The sequence below is a fragment of the Myxine glutinosa genome, chromosome 1, assembly GCF_964187855.1.
Source record: "Myxine glutinosa chromosome 1, kmMyxGlut1.1, whole genome shotgun sequence".
In the NCBI taxonomy this organism is placed as follows: Eukaryota; Metazoa; Chordata; class Myxini; order Myxiniformes; family Myxinidae; genus Myxine; species Myxine glutinosa.
The window spans coordinates 80,002,452-80,021,577 of NC_136261.1; the positions used below are offsets into that span (position 1 = coordinate 80,002,452).

Below are 19,126 nucleotides of genomic sequence, written 5' to 3' on the forward strand. Positions count from 1 at the left end.
CTACATACGACATACTACTACTACTACTACTACTACTACAACTACTGCATACGACCTACCACTGCTACTACTACATACCACCTACTACTGCTACACCATTCTACGACGACATACGACCTACTACTACTACATACGACCTACTACATACTACTACTACATACGACCTACTACTACTACATATGACCTACTACATACGACCTACTACTACTACTACTACTACTACATACGACCTACTACTACTACTACTACTACATACGACCTACTACTACTACTACTACTACATACTGTTACGGATTCGTCACTTCCGTTGTTGTGGTTTTCATCCACTGGAAACATTTTTGTTTCCATGCACTATTATTGTTGTCGTTTAAGGGAAATAGAGATTACGATTTCAAAAGGTAAAAAAAAATTAATGTTTTAAATGAAACCGGAACCGGACGACGACGAAGAGGAAGAAGAGGAAGAGAAGACAGACTGACAGAGCGAGCGAGTCGGACAAGAAGCCTAGCTGCTTCGAGGTCTGGAGCGAACGATTGGTGAACGAGGGTCACAAGTGAACTTTGGGTTTCCCGGGAAAGGGATTTCTGCGACAGAGTTGTTATCGCTGTGACAGATCAACCTGCGTGACAGGTTTTGCGGTTGATTCCGGAGAGAATCATCAGAGTGCCGTTACGCCTCGAGAACGGGCCGTCGGCCATTTTGCCTCACGCGCTTTGCGCTTCGCTCAAGGTTTTTCACTTCGCTTCAACCATTTTCACCGCATTCAGACGTTAATTGTGTGTGTGTGTGTGTGTGTGTGTGTGTGTGTGTGTGTGTGTGTGTGTGTGTGTGTGTGTGTGTGTGTGTGTGTGTGTGTGTGTGTGTGTGTGTGTGTGAGAGAGAGAGAGTAAGTAAGTAAGTAATGTGGCATGTGGCTTTTGAGTGGGAAATCTGCGGTTCGTCGATTGAGAGCCATCAAACGTCCATACCTGAAGGTGTGATTTCCCCAGTCGCCTTGAGGGCACCTTTGCGCAGCTTTGGCCGCGTGACTGTCATCCGAACGGGATTCTGGTCTCGATTGAACATCGTTCTGACGATCGCTGGAGCGCATCGACTTTAGCTTGATGCTGGAATAGACATTGGGGAATGTTCTTCTTTTCGCTCACTTGGAGCACAGTGAGTTATATTGTACGAATATGATGGTACCATCATAGGAAATATATATTGGTTGCACAATTGATTACTATTGTTGTTGTACTGTTATTCTTGTGTGATCTTAATACAATACTTGGTTGTTGGTAACAATTGGTGTGGTTTCACCATTGATCTTTGACATACGGAATAACACATCTTTCTGCCGTGACTCCTCTCGGAGCTCGGAGGTACACCGTGACCGGGGTCTGGGGAGGAGCACGTAACAATACGACCTACTACTACTACTACTACTACATACGACCTACTACATATGACCTACAACTACTACATACGACTTACTACTACTCCTACTACAACTACATACGACCTACTACTACTACTACATATGACCTACTACTACTACTACATATGACCTACTACTACTACATGCGACCTACTACTACTACTAAATACGACCTACTACTACTACTAAATACGACCTACTACTGCTACTAAATACGACCTACTACTACTAAATACGACTACTACTACTACATATGACCTACTACTACTACATACGACCTACTACTACATACGACCAACTACTACTACTACATAATGACCAACTACTACTACTACTACTACATACGACCTACTACTACATACGACCTACTACTACATACGACCTACTACTACTACTACATACAACCTACTACTACATACAACCTACTACTACTACTACATACGACCTACTACTACTACTACATACGACCTACTATTACTACTACTACTACTACTACATACGACCTACTATTACTACTACTACTACTACATACGACCTACAATTACTACTACTACTACTACATACGACCTACTATTACTACTACTACAACATACTACTACTACATACGACCTATTACTACTACTACTACTATATACGACCTACTATTACTACATACGACCTACTATTACGACTACTACTACATACGACCTACTACTACTACATACTACTACTACTACTACGACCTACTACATACGACCTATTACTACTATTACATACGACCTACTACTACTACTACTACTACATATGACCTACTACTACATACGACCTACTACTACTACTACATACGACCTACTACTACATATGACCTACGACTACTACATACGACCTACTACTACTACATATGACCTACTACTACTAAATATGACCTACTAGTACGACTACATACAACCTACTACTACTACTACAGCTACTACTACATACGACCTACTACTACTACTACATACGACCTACTACTACTACTACATACGACCTACTACGACTACATACGACCTACTACTACATACGACCTACTACTACATACGACCTACTACTACATCCAACCTACTACTACATACAACCTACATACGACCTACTACATACGACCTACTACATACAACCTACTACAAATACATACTACTACTACATACGACCTCCTACTACTACAACATACGACTACTACATACGACCTATTACTACTACTACTACATACGACCTACTATTACTACATACGACCTACTACTACTTCATACAACCTACTACTACATACTACGACTACTACATACGACGACTACTACATACTACTACTGCTACTGCTACTACATACGACCTACTACTGCAACATACTACGACTACATACGACCTACTACTACTACATATGACCTACTACAACATACTACTACTACTACTACTACTACATATGACCTAGTACTACATACTACTACCTACTACTACTACTACATACGACCTACTACATACTCCTACTACATACGACCTACTACTACTACTACTACATACGACCTACTACTACTACTTACTACATACGGACTACTACTACATACTACTATATAAGACCTACTACGACGATTACAAACGACCGTTCAACCACAAACATTTGCTGCATTCTCAAATGTCAGTCGAATTAAAAGTCGTGGGACGCGCTGACAGGTAAGTTTTTAATTAAATAAAGAACAGGTTTTGCACTTTCCAGAATCTCATCAACTATATTATGAAGTATTTTATATCGTTAACCAATCCACAAAATGCAATTGAAGAAATTGAGATTGCAGATTATGTTGCACATCTCTTATTATAATAGAGCAAACGTATATTGTTATGTTGTGGTGGACATGAAAGCTCACTGGCGTGATGACATCATTCCGCGCGCCAAGTGGGCGGCGGCCACGCCCGAGGGGTAGGCGTGGCCTCGGGATATACACCGGGCACGCAGCCCGGAACGCTCCAGTGTTACAGTGGAGCTCTTGAATAAAGACTCTTACAACTTACCGCGTTGTCCGCTTCCTCCTTGCTTACAAGCAGCGCGCGTAACACCGCGCTTCATTGGTGACCTCCGATGTTCTGGTCAGCCGTCACTGACCACCCGAACCCGCCACAGCCATGGCAACCAACGTGGTAGCGATAAAGCTCCCCGAGTTCTGGGAAGCTCAGGCGGAGATCTGGTTCCTGCAGGCTGAAGCCCAGTTCAGGCTTCGAGGCATCACGGCGGACGAGACACGCAACTGCCACGTGGTCGCCTCCCTCGGGGCCGGCACGGCCGCCCACGTCGTGTCGGTCCTGAGGAACCCACCGGCCGACGACAGGTACGAGGCGATCAAGCGTCTCCTCCTCGCCACGTTCGGCCTCACGGTGGACGCACGGGCCGATCGCCTCTTGGACCTCCCCGAGCTCGGTGACACGCGACCGTCGGTCCGAATGGACCATATGCTGTCGCTCATGGGCGACGAAACCCCGATCGCTCTATTCCGGGCGTTATTTCGACGCCAGCTGCCGGCACGAGTACGCCTCGCGTTGGCCGGTTCTGCGACAACGGTACCCCGAGCGCTCGCGGCCGAGGCCGACAAGTTCTACGCGGCTTTGGACACGCAGGCGAGTTTCGGTGCGGCCGTAGCGGCTCCCGAGCCCGAAACTGCTGCGGGTGCCCACCCCTACTACGCGACGCACCGCGTAGCCGCTGAACCTCCTGCGGGTGCCCACCCCTACCTCCTGCGGATGCCCACCGAGGGGCGCCTCGTGGTGGCCGCCACGCCCCGCCCACCACCACCGCGGAAACCGCGGCCTCCGGCTTCGCCGCAAACCTGGTGCCATTTCCACGCTAGGTTCGGCCACGAGGCCCGGCAATGTCACCCGCCGTGCTCATTCGGCAGGTCGGGAAACACCCGGGCCGGCCCTCGGTAGTGGCACTGAGCACCGGCCGATTAAACAGCCTCCTGTACATAACGGACACCTTATCCGGGCGCCGTTACCTGTGCGACACGGGAGCGCAGGTGAGTGTCATTCCCGCCGGTACGTCCGACAAGCAGACCGTGGGCCGGGGTCCCGCTCTGCTTGCTGCCAACGGTACGCCCATTCGCACATACGGAAAACGCTTCCTTTTTCTGCGGTTTGGAGGGCAGGTTTCCGATGGTCGTTCGTGACTGCCGACGTGCATATGGCACTGCTTGGCGCGGACTTCCTTTGTGCCAATGGTCTACTGGTGGACGTCAAGCACAGAAGGCTTGTCCAGGCTGAGACGTTCAGCTCGCTCGCTTGCGCGCTGCCCGCCTCGTTGAGCAGCTCACGGAGCAGCTCATCGAGCGGCTTGCTGAGCGGTTCGGTTCTGGCCAGGTTCATCTGCACGCTTCCGGCAGCGGACGAATTCACCCGCCTCCTCGCCCGTTTCCCGGCCCTCACGAGGCCCACCTTCTCGGCGGGGACTGTCAAGCACGGGGTGGAACATCACATCCCCACCGCCGGGCCACCGGTCTACGCCCGGGCACGCCGCCTCGAGCCGACGAAGCTCGCGGTTGCTAAAGCCGAGTTTGCTACGCTGGAGCGGCTCGGCATCGTGCGGCGCTCCGAGAGTGCTTGGGCGTCGCCGCTCCACATCGTGCCCAAGCCCGGCGGGGGATGGCGACCGTGCGGGGACTACCGCCGTCTCAACGACGCCACCACCCCGTCCCCCATATTCAGGACTTTTCCGCCCGCTTGGCGAATATGTCCTTCTTCTCGAAGGTGGACCTCATACGCGGTAACCACCAGGGTCCCCGTCAGGCTGGAGGACATCCCGAAGACGGCTGTCATCACGCCGTTCGGTCTTTTCGAATTTCTTCGGATGCCCTTCGGTTTGAAGAATGCGGCTCAGGCGTTCCAGCGCCTCATGGACAGCGTCTTGCGCGACTTGGATTTCGTCTACGTCTACCTGGACGACATCCTCGTCGCAAGCGCGTCCCGCGAAGAGCACCTCCACCATCTCCGCATGCTCTTCGAATGCCTGGGCCAGCACGGCCTGATAGTGAACCGCGCCAAGTGCCGGTTCGGTGTCACTGACATCGACTTTTTGGGGCACCGCGTCACCAGGCACGGGGCCGTCCCCCTACCGGCCAAGGTGGAGGCGGTGAAGGGGTTTCCGCGCCCCCGCACGATCAGGGGGCTCCAGGAGTTCCTGGGCATGGTAAACTTTTACCATCGGTTCCTGCCCCGCATCGCCCAGCTCCTGCGCCCCCTGCACGAGGCCCTCCGAGGGAAGCCGGCAAAGGTGACGTTACCTGGACCAAGCAGATGGACGTGGCATTCGTGGGCGCGGAGCTCGCCTTGGCTAACGCCACCATGCTCACGCACCCGGCGCCCGATGCACCGATCGCCGTCACCACCGACGCCTCGGACTACGCGGTGCACGAGCAATGGGTGCGTGGAGCTTGGCAACCGCTGGCGTTTTTCAGCCGGCAGCTTCACCCGCCCGAACGCCGGTACAGTACCTTCGACCGCGAGTTGCTCGGGCTCCACCTGGCGGTCAGGCACTTCCGCCATCTGCTCGATGGCCGTGCGTTCATGGCCTTCGTCGACCACAAGCCACTGGTGTTCGCGATGGGCAAGTTCGCCGAGCCGTGGTCGGCCGGGCAGCAGCGTCACCTCTCGGCCGTGTCCGAATACACGACGGACATCCGGCACGTCGCGGGGAAGGACAACCCGGTGGCGGATTGCCTTTCCCGGTCCGTTGCCCACGCGGTCCACCTCGGCATCGACTATGCCCGGATGGCGGCGGACCAGGCCGCCGACCCCGACGTCCAGGCCTTGCGGACCGCCGTTACGGGCCTCCGCGTCACCGAGGTGCCGTTCAACGGCGCGGGCACAGCCCTCTGGTGCGATGTCTCCCTCGGGCGGCCTCGCCCCATCGTGCCCGCGGGCTGGCAGCGCCAGATTTTCGACGCCATCCACGGCCTGTCCCACCCGGGCACGAGGGCCTCCCAGAGGTTGATCGCCGACAAGTTTGTCTGGCATGGCCTCCGGAAGGCCGTCCGCGGCTGGGCCAGGACGTGCCTCGCGTGCCAGCGCGCGAAGGTGCACCGACACACCCAGGCCCCATTGGCCCCGTTTGCGGTGCCGGAACGTCGGTTTGACCACGTTCACGTGGACCTGGTTGGACCTCTGCCCCCCTCGCGGGGTTTCACCCACTTCCTGACCATGATGGACCGCACCACCCGGTGGCCGGAGGCCGTGCCTTTGGCGTCAACGACGGCGGCGGACGTTGCGCAGGCATTCATCGCCACCTGGGTCGCCCGGTTCGGCGCCCCCTCGGACATCTCGTCCGACCGCGGCCCCCAGTTCACCTCGGAGCTCTGGGGGGCGGTCGCGCGGGGGCTTGGGGTTCAGCTGCACCGCACGACGGCCTACCACCCCCAGGCTAACGGCCTGTGCGAGCGGTCCCACCGCTCGTTGAAGGCCGAGCTCCGTGCGACCCTCCGCGACGGCGGCTGGGTCGACAGGCTCCCCTGGGTGCTGCTGGGCCTCCGGACGACGCCCAAGGATGACCTGCGCGCACCCGCGGCGGAGTTGGTCTTCGGGCAACCGCTGCGGGTGCCGGGCGAGTTCCTCCCCGACTCAACGGCACCATGGTCCGCGGCGCAGGAGCGCTCCGCGCTGCAGGAGACCGCCAAGAGGTTCGCCCCGGTGCCCACGGCGCACCACGGGCACCCACCTACGCACGTCGCCCCGGAGCTTCGCACCGCGGAGTATGTCTTCGTCCGGCACGACGCCCCCCGGACACCACTGCGGCCCCCGTACGACGGGCCTTTCCGCGTGCTGGAGACCGCGGTGAAACATTTCACCTTGGACATCGGCGGCACTCCTGACCGTGTCTCCATAGACCGCCTCAAGCCAGCCCACCTCGACGTGGACCACCCACCGCCGGTGGCTCGGCCCCCGCGTCGGGGCCGCCCCCCGGCGGGCGGACCCCCGGCACCGCCCGGCCCCGCCGGCATGCCCCCCCTGAGCCTGCACCAATCCCGGGTGCAGCCGGAGGCATCCCAGCTGGCATCACTGCACCCCGGACGCCGCCAGTCGCCAGAGGGCGCTTCGGCCGGGTCATCCGTTTGCCCCGCAAACTGGCCCTCCAGGTGCGCGAGAATTCTGGGGGGGGGCACGTGTGGCGGGCACGAAAGCTCACTGGCGTGATGACATCATTCCGCGTGCCAAGTGGGTGGCGGCCACGCCCCAGGGGTAGGCGTGGCCGCGGGATATACACCGGGTGCGCAGCCCGGAACGCTCCAGTGTTACAGTGGAGCTCTTGAATGAAGACCCTTACAACTTACCGCGTTGTCCGCTTCCTCCTTGCTTACAAGCAGTGCGCGTAACACCGCGCTTCAATGTCGTTATGTTTATATGCGACGAAAACGTCTTCTTCTTCTTCAAATAAAATTAACACCCACTTAATTACGTTAAGACTGCTGAGACCCCTCAGACCTTTGACGACCCTTTAATTCCCCCCAAGACCCTTCAAACCACCAAGACCCCTGAAGACCCAAAATACCCTTAAAGACCCAAAATACCCTTAAAGACCCGAAATACCCTTAAAGACCCGAAATACCCTTAAAGACCCAAAATACCCTTAAATACCCAAGACCCCAAAACACCCAACATACCCTTAAAGGCCCAGGGGATCCAAAAGACCATGAACACCCAAACGGTGCCGAAGACCCAAAATACCCCAAAGACCAAAAAGACCATGAAGACCCAAAAGACCACAAAGACCCCAAAAACCCAAGGACCCTTAAAAACCCACAGGAACCAAAAGACCCTTAAGACCCCGAAGATCCAAAAGACACCGAAGACCCAAAAAGACCCCGAAGACCCAAACCACCCCAAAGACCCAAAAGACCTAAAAGACCCAAAATACCGAAAATACCCCGAAGATCCAAAACACCCTGAAGACCCCAAAGACCCTTAAAGACCATTTAGACCCAAAATACCCCAAAGAACCAAAATACCCCAAAGACTCTTTTCGACCCAGAGGAAACAAAAGACCCTTAAGACACAAAAGCCCCTGAAGACACCGAAGACCCAAAAGACCCCAGAGACCCAAAAGACCCCGAAGACCCAAAACACCCCAAAGACCAAAAACACCCCAAAGACCCAAAATACCCTTAAAGGCCCAAAGGATCCAAAAGACCCTGAAGACCCAAATGGCCCTGAAGACCCAAAACACCACGAAGTCACAAAAGACCCAAAAGACACCAAAATGGTCAAAGATGCCTATCCCTCTGAAACGACGTGTGGTATACGCTCGTAGACTCAACCGGTTACCTGTGGCACGAAGGAAGCTCTTACCGTGATGAGAGCAGCGTTTGAATACGAATCGGAAGCCCTTGATCGCCTCGAATGACATTGTGCAAGTAATTGCCTCCATGAGGGTAAAGCCTCGAAGTTGCATAGCAAAGGTTAGAACCTCGAACCAACACCTGTCATCCCGATGTTTCACAGGCACGGTGGTTCATCAGTGTGTGTGCCATCACTCGGATGGACGTTAAACTGGGCGCCGTGTCTGCCAGGATTCATTGGTGGACGTTAAAGATCCAACGGTGTCCATCGTGAAGAGCCGGAAAGCCGGCACGATGAGCAAATTAAAAACAAGTACAGATACATTCAAAGTACACCGCCCCCATGCCAAATAAATAAATAACATCCTCCAGCGCAGCATTAGGGAGAGATGTACGTTGATTGATAAATTGTGTAATTAAAATAAATAAATATTCGTAAAATAATTAATTTCCTAATCAATTGGCTAATAGCATACCTAAACCACCAGTGTGTTATCCGAAGCTGTAGGGTAAAAAATTTTTTTTAAATTAATCGAAAAAATCAAATAAATCAATAAATCAAAAATATCCTTGAAGGCCACATCACTTGGTCACTGTCATGTCCGAATATCAGTTTCCGAGCTCAAAAGGTGCCTGAGATATTGCCCAGATGAGAAAGAAAATAAATAAATGATTAAGAAGGAAAATAAATAAATAATAATCGTAAAATAATTAAATTATTAATCATTTGGCTAATAGAATACAAAAACCACCTTTCTAATACAATAGAATGCCTTTGACTTGAAAATCACAATAAACCCATTTTGTAATAAATGTTCGTTTTTCATGAATGATCCACTTTCAAAACTCACCCCTCCCACCTCCCCTCTTAAACCCCCACCTCACTCCTCCCTTTCAATTCTCCCCCCTCGCCCCTCCCCTCCTAAACTTCCTCACCCCTCCCTTTCAATTCTGCTCCTCACCCCTCCCTTCTGAAACTTCCTCACCCCTCCCTTCTGAAACTTCCTCACCCCTCCATTTCAATTCTCCCCCTTCACGCCTCCATTTCAATTCTCCCCCTTCACGCCTCCATTTCAATTCTCCCCCTTCACTCCTCCATTTCAATTCTCCCCCTCGCTCTCCATTTCAATTCTCCCCCCTCGGCCCTCCCCTCCTAAACTCCCCCCTCACCACTCCCCTCCAAAACTCCCCCCTCGACCCTCCCCTCCTAAACTCCCTTCTCACCCCTCCCTTCCAATTCCCCCTCCTCACCTCTCCCCTTCAAAACCCGCACCGCTCCACCCCTCCCCTCTCCCCCCTCACTCCTCCCTTTCACTTATCCACCCTCGCTCCTCCAAATCTCCCCCCTCCCCTTAAAAACTCAAACAATCCCCCCTCCTCCTCAAAGCTGTCTCCTCCCCACTTCAATCTCATACCTCCATCTCCTCCAACCTTCTACTTTGCTCTGCTCCCCCCCCCCCTCCCCCTCGAACAAACCCTCACTGTGCCTCTTCCCATCATCATCAAACCATTTGTCCTCCTCATCCTTCCCTTTCTCCTAACTCTTCTGCAATCTCTGACACACTATCAACAGCTCTCCCTACCTCCTCCTCTTCCACATCTTGCCCTACCCCTCCCCTCCCCTGTGCCGGATGCTCCTCCTCCTCCTCCCTCTTCCTTAACGGTATGGACTTCAAACATCCAGGGCCCACGCTCAAACCTGATTGATCTCTCCATTCCGGTTGTTTCTGACAAACCAGACGTAAACTGCTTAACAGAAACTTTCCTACCTCAGGATATCTCTGATTCCTTAATATCTCTTCCTGTTTACTCCCTCCTCCGGTATGATAGACCTGAGCCTCGTCCTGGTGGTGGGGTTGCTATCTTTATCAAAAACCCTCTCTCACTCTCCTTGCACAGCCCTCTCTCCACCCCACCCCCAGGAGTACGTCGAGCTACGGCTTCCTCTCCGCTCCCACCTTTGGTTCATATGTGTGTTGTACCGTCTTCAAAACAGTGATGAATCCATCCACATTTCGCTGTCTGACAACATGGACCAACTTCTATCCACTCATCCCAACTCTCTCTTCCTCATATGTGGTGACTTCAACTGTCATCATGCCAGCTGGCTGGGTATGGGTTCCTCTCTCACCAGCCATGGAACCTCAGCAAAGGACTTCTGCGACGAAATGGGACTGACACAATCTGTCAATTTCCCAACCCGGATATCAGTAAATGGAGTATATTCTCTTCTCGACTTGTTTATGACAAACTTCCCTGCAAATGTCTGCTGCTCTTCTTCTGCTCCAATCGGTTCTTCTGATCATTTCCTTGTTAAAGTGGACATCTCTCTGGCCATTCTCAGAGCTCCTCAGCACCGACGAGTCTGGCATTTCACTCAAGCTGACTGGCAAGTTCTTCAAGCAGCCATCAAACATCTGGACTGGTTTCCCATCTCTGCTGCATCTGACATCAACTCTTCCTGGGAATTCTTCCAAAGTAAACTGCTCTCTCATGCACAGATTTATCCCATCTCGTCTTCAGTTGTCATAACCTTCCATGGTACTCTGAATCTTGTGGTGAGGCAGTTGCCCTGAAACAATTTGCCATTGCCTCTTGGAAGGCAAATCCAACTGAAGGCAATCTCAGTTCCTTCCATCAAGCTCGGAACAAGTGTGTGTCTACCCTCAGGAGAGCCAGGAAGCACGATCTCTCTGCTTTCAAGACTGAACTCTCAAACATGTCTCCTTCCTCCAAATATTGGTGGCATCTTTTCAAATCTGTTTCTGGTGTTTGTTCCCCCTCCATCCCCTCCCTTACCTCAAATGGCTACACAGTTGACACCGCACATGACAAAGCTGAATGCCTCAACTCTGTGTTTGCCTCAAAATCTTGTGTCCCAAACCCATCTCTCTCTGTACCCACCTTACCCAGTCGATCCCAGCTGCTTCTGGAATCTGTGGCCTCTCCTGACAAGGGGGAGAAGTTTCTGTCAAACTTCGACTCTGATTCTGCAACTGGACCAGACGGCATCAGCCCACGTGTCCTAAAATCCTGCTATGCTGCTCTTCCACTCCCTCTCTCTTTTCTCTTCACCCTCTCTTTTGTTCAAGGGCATCTGCCATCAGTTTGGAAATCAGCCAACATCACCGCTTTACACAAAAAATGTGCAAAAACAGATCCTTGCAACTACAGACCAATCATAATGCTCCCAATTATCAGCAAAGCCATGGAATCCATCATTGCTTCGGACATCAAATCCTTCCTCTTCTCCAATGGCTTGATCTCTGATCATCAATTTGGTTTCAGACCAAGTCACTCTACTCTGGACATGCTGCTTCTGCTGTCTCAACAATGGACGGAGGTCCTCAATGCCAAACAGGAAATCAGAGCTGTCTCCCTTGACATATCACGTGCCTTCGATACGGTCTGGCAACCCGCTCTGTTCACCAAACTCTCCTCCTATGGTATCCATGGAAATCTCCACGCATGGCTTGCGGACTTCCTCTCTGGTCGTAGTCAAAGTGTGGCCCTGAATGGATTTCTCTCATCTCCCCTTCCTGTTCAAGCTGGAGTTACCCAATGCAGTGTTCTCAGCCCTGTGGTTTTTCTGGTCTTTATCAATGATCTCTCCGACTCTCTGGAAAATCCTCCCTATCTCTTTGCTGATGACTCCACTCTCTGCAGACCTGAACAAAAATCAGACTGGTGGAACATGTTTTTCAATCCTGTCAAATCTCACACTCTTACTATGTCTATCCCAAAAGACCATCTGGACAACCCTCCCATCTACTTTCTCAACAATCTACAAAATGTTCTGTCACTCACGCTTTTGGGTCTCACTATCTCCCATGATCTTTCCTGGGAAAACCACATTTCCAAGCTGGCCTCCAAAGCCAGTCGCCGACTGGGCATCCTCCGTCGTGCGAAGTCCTTCCTCGGCACACCTGAGCTCCTCACCACATACAAGGCTTTCATCCACAGCTCAATGGAATACTGTTCTCCCCTCTGGGCTGGTGCTCCTGCCTCACACCGAGCTCGGCTTCACGCTGTTGAAATCAAAGCTTTCAGAATCATGAGAATCTCCCGCGATGAAGCCTATTGTGAGGGTCTTTCACTCACTCACCGCAGGCAGGTAGGTGGTCTTTCTGTTTTCTACCGACTCCTATCGCCTCGCTCCCCCAGCTCTATCCCCCAAATATCCCTGCAGGTCGCACAAGATCTGCCAGTGACCCTCTTCTGGTGAAATTGCCAAAATCAAGACTCTCTGCTCACCTTCACTCCTCTTTACTCCCACCTCTGGAACAAACTCCCTCACTCTCTTCAATCGCACTCCTCCCTCCAGGTCTTTAAAACAGCTGTTCACCACTATCTCCCCCATCCAAAACCTTGATCTTTTCTACCCCCGTTAATTCACCCCAGATCCACTTTTTTTGAAATACCAACTTCTTTGCTGGAAGTCCTAGCAGTGTCCATGTGTTTTATACCTCTCCCACCCCCCCCCACCCCCACCCTTCCCATGCCTCCTACCCCCAAACCCTCTCCCTCACACAGATCTCCCGATGTCCCTGTTCTCTGCTGTTGTACTTGTGTACTTCCCTCTCTCTCCCCATCTTGTGTCCCGCTCCCTTTATTGTACGTTTGTCAGTTTTTTTGTGTGATTAATGTTAGCTCTTACATGAGCCTCGATCTTGTATATAAAAAAAAAAAAAAAAAAAAACCCACCGTTTCATCCAAATCTGTAACTTAAAAAAAATTCTTCATCGGATAATTAAATTCTTTATCGATCAATTGATTTATCGATAAATCAAAAATACCATTTAGAGCCAAATCAATTGGTCATTGGCGTTTCCAAATATCAGCTTCCTTACTCAAAAGATGCCCGAGATATTGCCCAGATGAGAAAGGAAATATATAAGAACTTAATTAATCGACAATAATTAAGTAACTATTCAATTAATTGATTGACAAAAACGATATTTTTTGTTGTTTGATTAAAGCACACATGCACTATTGTGCCGAAATTTCAGTTTCCTAGCTCAAAGGATGGCTGGGATATCGCCCGGATAAACAAGAAACTGGAGTGAAAAACCGAGTACTCCCTTTCAGCGCACGTCATCGCCGGGCCCCCTTCGGTGCTCTGCAATGATGTTATGCAGCGTCTGGAGATGGCATAGGAAAGGAGCGGTTTCAACAAGAAAGAAACTGGAGTGAAAACTTAGTACTCCCTTTCAGCGCGCGTCATGCAGCAGCACCTAGAGAGGGATGGAATATGAAAGGAGCGGTGTACAATTCTTGCTCTTGTCCACATCTTAATGTCTTACCGATCAGGATGCACTGCATCAGCGACACAGGCACACACATCATCCCAGCAATGATGCAAACCAGTATCCCAGTGCTGGTGGGTGCTACATATGAAATGATAACACCGTTCTATCAAAAGCAAGCCTGATCCATGTACAATATTCCAATTGTTAAAAACTAACAATATGCCTGGATATTCACACTCGACAACATCTGAAGGTCGGTGCTGAAGAAACGAGGATAAAGAAAGCACCAAAGCATTATCTCACACCAAAGGCAACTTTTACATTTAAAAAGTTTATTTCAAAAATAAAAACCTCATCGCAAAAAGGAGAGTAAAAGATTACAAATAAAAGTTAACATGTAAAGCACCAAATGTAAACAAAACTTTTATGCAGCTTTTACAGGAACTGGTTTATCAATCGAAGATTGCCAAAGGCATAAGCAGGCTGGATTGACGGCAATGCATTTCCCACCTACAAGTATTAAGCAGTTATACAGGCTTTCTTGAACAAATGTAAAAAGTTAAACCAGTTTGAAAAATAAGTAATGTCAAATTGAATAAGATCTCAATGTGGCATGATGATGATGAATAAGAAGAAACAAAGCAGCACAAGAAACAAAGGAGAAGAAGCAAAGCAGAAGAAACAAAAACAAACAAAGAAACAGACAATAATATTTTGACTACACTGACGACAGCAGAAAGTGCGATAATTCAGTAATTGCAAGAATGCGAACTGGATAAAAACGAGGTGGAATGGCAGCAGGTTCAATGGATTGTTGATTGGCCGGGCCAAGGAGGATATGGCATTCAACGCTACGCAAGCTGAGTCGGAACCTTTGCGGCGACTTTGGTTGGTCTCGTCAGATTTGATGGGACGTTTAACTTCACAGACTCGGTACAAGAAAGCAGTTAGTGACGAGCTTACTAATGCTGGGCTTGCTCAAGGTAGAAATGCAAAACTCATAAAATTCCATGAAATGAAATGGAGTTAAAAAGCGATTGGGATGACAGACGAACAGACGATGACAGACGAACGCAACATCATATTCATTTGCTGCTATCGCCGAGGCTCAAAATAGTTTAGGTAACCTCCTTAACCTGTCCAAATTGAGGACGTGGCTCACGGTCATTTCGCTCTCGGCCTGGCTCGCGTGACAACCACCGGCTTCCATATCAACCACCATAACAGGAGCTGCTCTTCCTGACTCGCGATGCTGAGGATCATGTGGAAAGTCCGTTTCGGCTTTGAAACCGGTCGACGTAGTCTGCATTGTCGGCTCGGAACATTCTTTGCGTCCCACCAAGTCTCGGTCACCGAGTGTCATCCCATGCGTTTTACTTGCCCGTCGCCACTCGGTCTCACCACATCGCGCATGCTTTGAAAGCCCCTGAGCATTCGAACTGCACCCGTGTGGAACATTTATGGCATGCCGGTGATCTTGAGGTGGAGACCGAGAAAGGTGACTTCTGGCCTCGGATTTTCCAACATCGAGAGCATCCTTAATCTTAATGTCATCCTCATCCTGCTCGTCATCCTCCTCTTCTTCTTCCTCCTCAAATGTTTCATCGTCTCCATCCAAAAGCCCATACTTGCGCATATAACGACGTGTAGCAAAACTCATGTTGCTGGTTGAGAATAAGCCCAAGCTTGAGCTCGTTGGATGCCAAATAGGCAATTGTGGCACTGTTTGGACATCGCTATGTTGCACAGAGCACTGTGCGAGCTCAGCCAGCTCCGCAGCACTCAGGTATTTCAGGGCAATGGCATTGGCTTCCATACTGAGGTCAGATGCATGGTGTCCAGACAGGCAGCTAAGTTCGGAGAGAGATCGTGCTCTCAGGCCTGGCAACACTGCTCCTGATGGGCCGACCATATGGGCCGTTGTGCTGCTTTGAGGGAGGGGTGGGGGGAAACAACAGGTGGGGAGTTGGTAAAAACAAACAGGAAGTGGTGGTTAAGCAGACAAATTAATGTGCTGCAAAAATATGTAGTCGTTTTAAATGCATAACCCTTTTATGTGCAAAATGCCCACAAGCTATTTTCAATTCATTTACCAACCAATTAAAAAGACAAATTCTACGATCAATTTCAGATCAAAATTAACCAGCCGTGAATGCGAGCGAGCACACACACACACACACACACACACACACACACACACACACACACACACACACACACACACACACACACACACACACACACACACACACACACACACACACACACACGTATCTACAAATGAAAAATAAAATAAACTATACGGGAAAAACAAAATAAATAGCCCTTTGAGGCAAAGGTATTCTTCTACCTGACTCTCCATAAAATGAATAAAACTTTGATGACAAATGGAAAATAATTCATAAATAAATAAATAAGCTGGAGAGCTCACAGAACACCCAACCCCAGAGTCTTAAGCAAAAGGACATGGGAAAGGTCTTTTAAACTGACTGTGCGTTTGAGCACGAGCTGAAATTTTGGCTGAATCTGGCTGTTTCCCCACCCTCAGAGCACACAGCAAATTTGATTGGTCGAGATGACGTAAAAATTTCCGAAAGTACAGTACTGTACTGCACTGCTTAACTGAAAGTGTTTAGAAATGTAAATAAGGCGATTTGTATTCCACAGTGTTCAACTAGAAGGGCACTCAACAGAGCACATACCACCGCCACCTGCAGCTTGCGTGAGTGAATTGCCAAACTCGCCGGTGCTGAGCAGGCTCTCTCAGATTAACCAAAGAGTTATTGACTCTCACAAGCATATGATCAGATCAACCAATTGGAGCAGGGGAAGAGCAGCAGGAGACATTTGTGGAGAAGTTTGTCATAAAGTCCAGAAAGGAAGATTTGCCATTGGGATCTGGGTTGGAAAGTTCACGGATTGAGTCAGTCCCATGGAATCACAGAAGTCCTTTGCTGAAGTGTCATGGCTGGTGAGAGGTACCAACACCCAGCCAATTAGCATGGTGCCAATTGCAATCACCGCACATGAGGAAGAGAGAGTTGGGAATGAATGAATGAATGATCGTTCTAAGGCCATTTCCCCCCGCTAGAGCGGGGGTTAGCCTTGCGGGCCCCATGACAATCATGGTTCCCTGTTTGAGGCAATGTTTTTATGGCCGGATGCCCTTCCTGACGCCAACCCTTAGTCGCCTCTTACGACGCGCAGGGATACAGTGTACCTATTCTAAATCGGGGTACACACCGGGATCATTCATCCCAGCAAGCTGGTAATCAATTTGCCGACCTTGGAAGGATGACAGGCTGAGTCAACCCCCCTGGTGTTAATTCAGCGATCGACCGGGATTCGAGCTCAGGATCCTAAGATCCCAAGCCGGCACCCTAACCGCTAAGCCAACACCAGGCTCAACACCAGAGAGTTGGGAGGAGTGGTTAAAAGTTGATCCATGACGTCAGAGAGACAGAGATGTAGATGGCATCGTCACTATTTGGAGGACAGTACAACACACAGCCAAACATGAGTTGGGAGTGGAGAGGAAATCGCAACCAAGGTACTCTTGGGAGTTGGGAGCAGCAAGATCAGTACATGGACAATAAGAAATGGAGCTCTTGATTAAAAGTGCAACATTCAGGCCTAGGACAAAGGATTGTGTTAAACAGATATTCGGTTTATCAGCAGTAGCCTGGATTGATAGATGTCAGGTTGGAGCAAAGGCCTCAGATATTTGAGGTACAGATAGTGAAGGACAGGGGAGGAGGCTGGGAGAATGCAAGGGATGAGGGGAGGATGGAAGGGTGTGGGACGGGATGGGAGCGGGGAGTTTGAACCATTAATCATTTAAATCTGAATGAATTTACTTGGCAGCACAACCTAATCATAAAATCAGAAGGGCGAGTTAAGGGGTTGAGGGAGGAATTGCTTTCGATCAGTCATCTTACCTTGTCCTATTCACTTCGTCTGGCCGATGTTCAGTCGGCGATGTATCCAAATCCAGCTTCACTCCCATCTTGCGCAGTTGTTTCATTGTAGCTGCTGCAACATCTCTACACTGTGAGCTCTTTCGCTGCAAAGACAAATTTGTGATTGGGAACAAAGATTGTGCCAGCATGACCTTGCTATACAATCCTTCATAGGGTTTAGTGGCATGCCTGGTGATGGATTATCACTTGTGGTGCGTGCACCTGGGTTTGATGGGAAACAGTCTCCCCTGTTCTTTTCACATCAATGTTGGCTGAACAATGGTCATCAATTGGATTTTGCTGCGTCGGTTCATCCATCGAAACTTGTAGCATCGTCTGAACTTGGAGCTGAAACATGCATAAAAAAAACAAAAAACAAGAAAGAGTAATCAGAGATTGCAGACTGTCGCCAGGTCGTGTTTTTAGTGGTTTTATGGCTTGTGTTAAAACAAATATGGCGGACGAACCACGTGACCGATGACATCACCATTCCTTTTTTTCTCCACCAATTTATCCTGAGATGACGCTCAAGAAATTTCATCTTGATCGGATGAAGTGTTGTACGTGTTGAATTATGATGTAATAATGGAGGCACCTATGACATCATTAACATATTGTCCTGTCCGTTCCGTTAAAGACCGGTCTCGGACAGATTATCCGATTGAACTTTAACTCCGAGGCGTTCAGTCAAAAATGACGGTGTTCTTTACACGCGAGGGAAAGGAGAATGACGAACTTACCTGGACGGCTTCAACCAGACGTCTTCGCACCTGTGACAATCAACTCAAACGGACATGGATTCAAATTGTACAAAAATACCGGCTTTATCTATCTATAATTCCACTAATCTCTGTGTGTTTGTTTGTTTGTCTGTGACCGCTGTTTCTCGACAACCACGGGTCCGATATACTTTAAACTTGCCAGGTATATTGCTGGGGACCCGAGGATGTGCCTTTTCAAGGTTTCATATTAATCGGACAATTACTTACCGAGCTATGTCCAAAAAACGATTCAACCAATCAGAGAGCAGCGAGCTATCGCGTGTGCCGAACGTGGCGAACACACTCTGCCTCGGATGGCACATTTGAGAGCGTATTCATTTATTTCCCGTCGGCAAACTATGTTGGCGCTATGTTGGCGTTAAACGATGTTTTAAAACTAATTAAAACCCCG

General features: G+C 49.9%; 2 protein-coding genes across 5 annotated transcripts in view; both read right to left on the minus strand.

Annotated features, from left to right (window-relative positions):
* LOC137425531 (uncharacterized) overlaps positions 1 to 19,126 on the minus strand; it is a 578,290-nt gene that overhangs the window by 199,392 nt on the left and 359,772 nt on the right. The window lies entirely within an intron of this gene.
* The window catches only part of STIL (STIL centriolar assembly protein), a 60,733-nt gene continuing 55,913 nt past the window's right edge, over positions 14,307 to 19,126 (minus strand). For 3 of the 4 annotated variants that reach the window (XM_078773803.1, XM_078773791.1, XM_078773800.1), the window contains 3 exons: positions 18,176 to 18,301; positions 17,933 to 18,057; positions 14,307 to 15,922 (listed from right to left, as the gene is read on the minus strand). In XM_078773803.1, coding sequence (XP_078629929.1) covers positions 15,103 to 15,922; positions 17,933 to 18,057; positions 18,176 to 18,301 — 1,071 coding nt within the window. In that variant the 3' untranslated portion in view covers positions 14,307 to 15,102. The remainder of the gene's footprint in view (positions 15,923 to 17,932; positions 18,058 to 18,175; positions 18,302 to 19,126) is intronic. The other variant, XM_078773798.1, reaches the window with a different exon arrangement.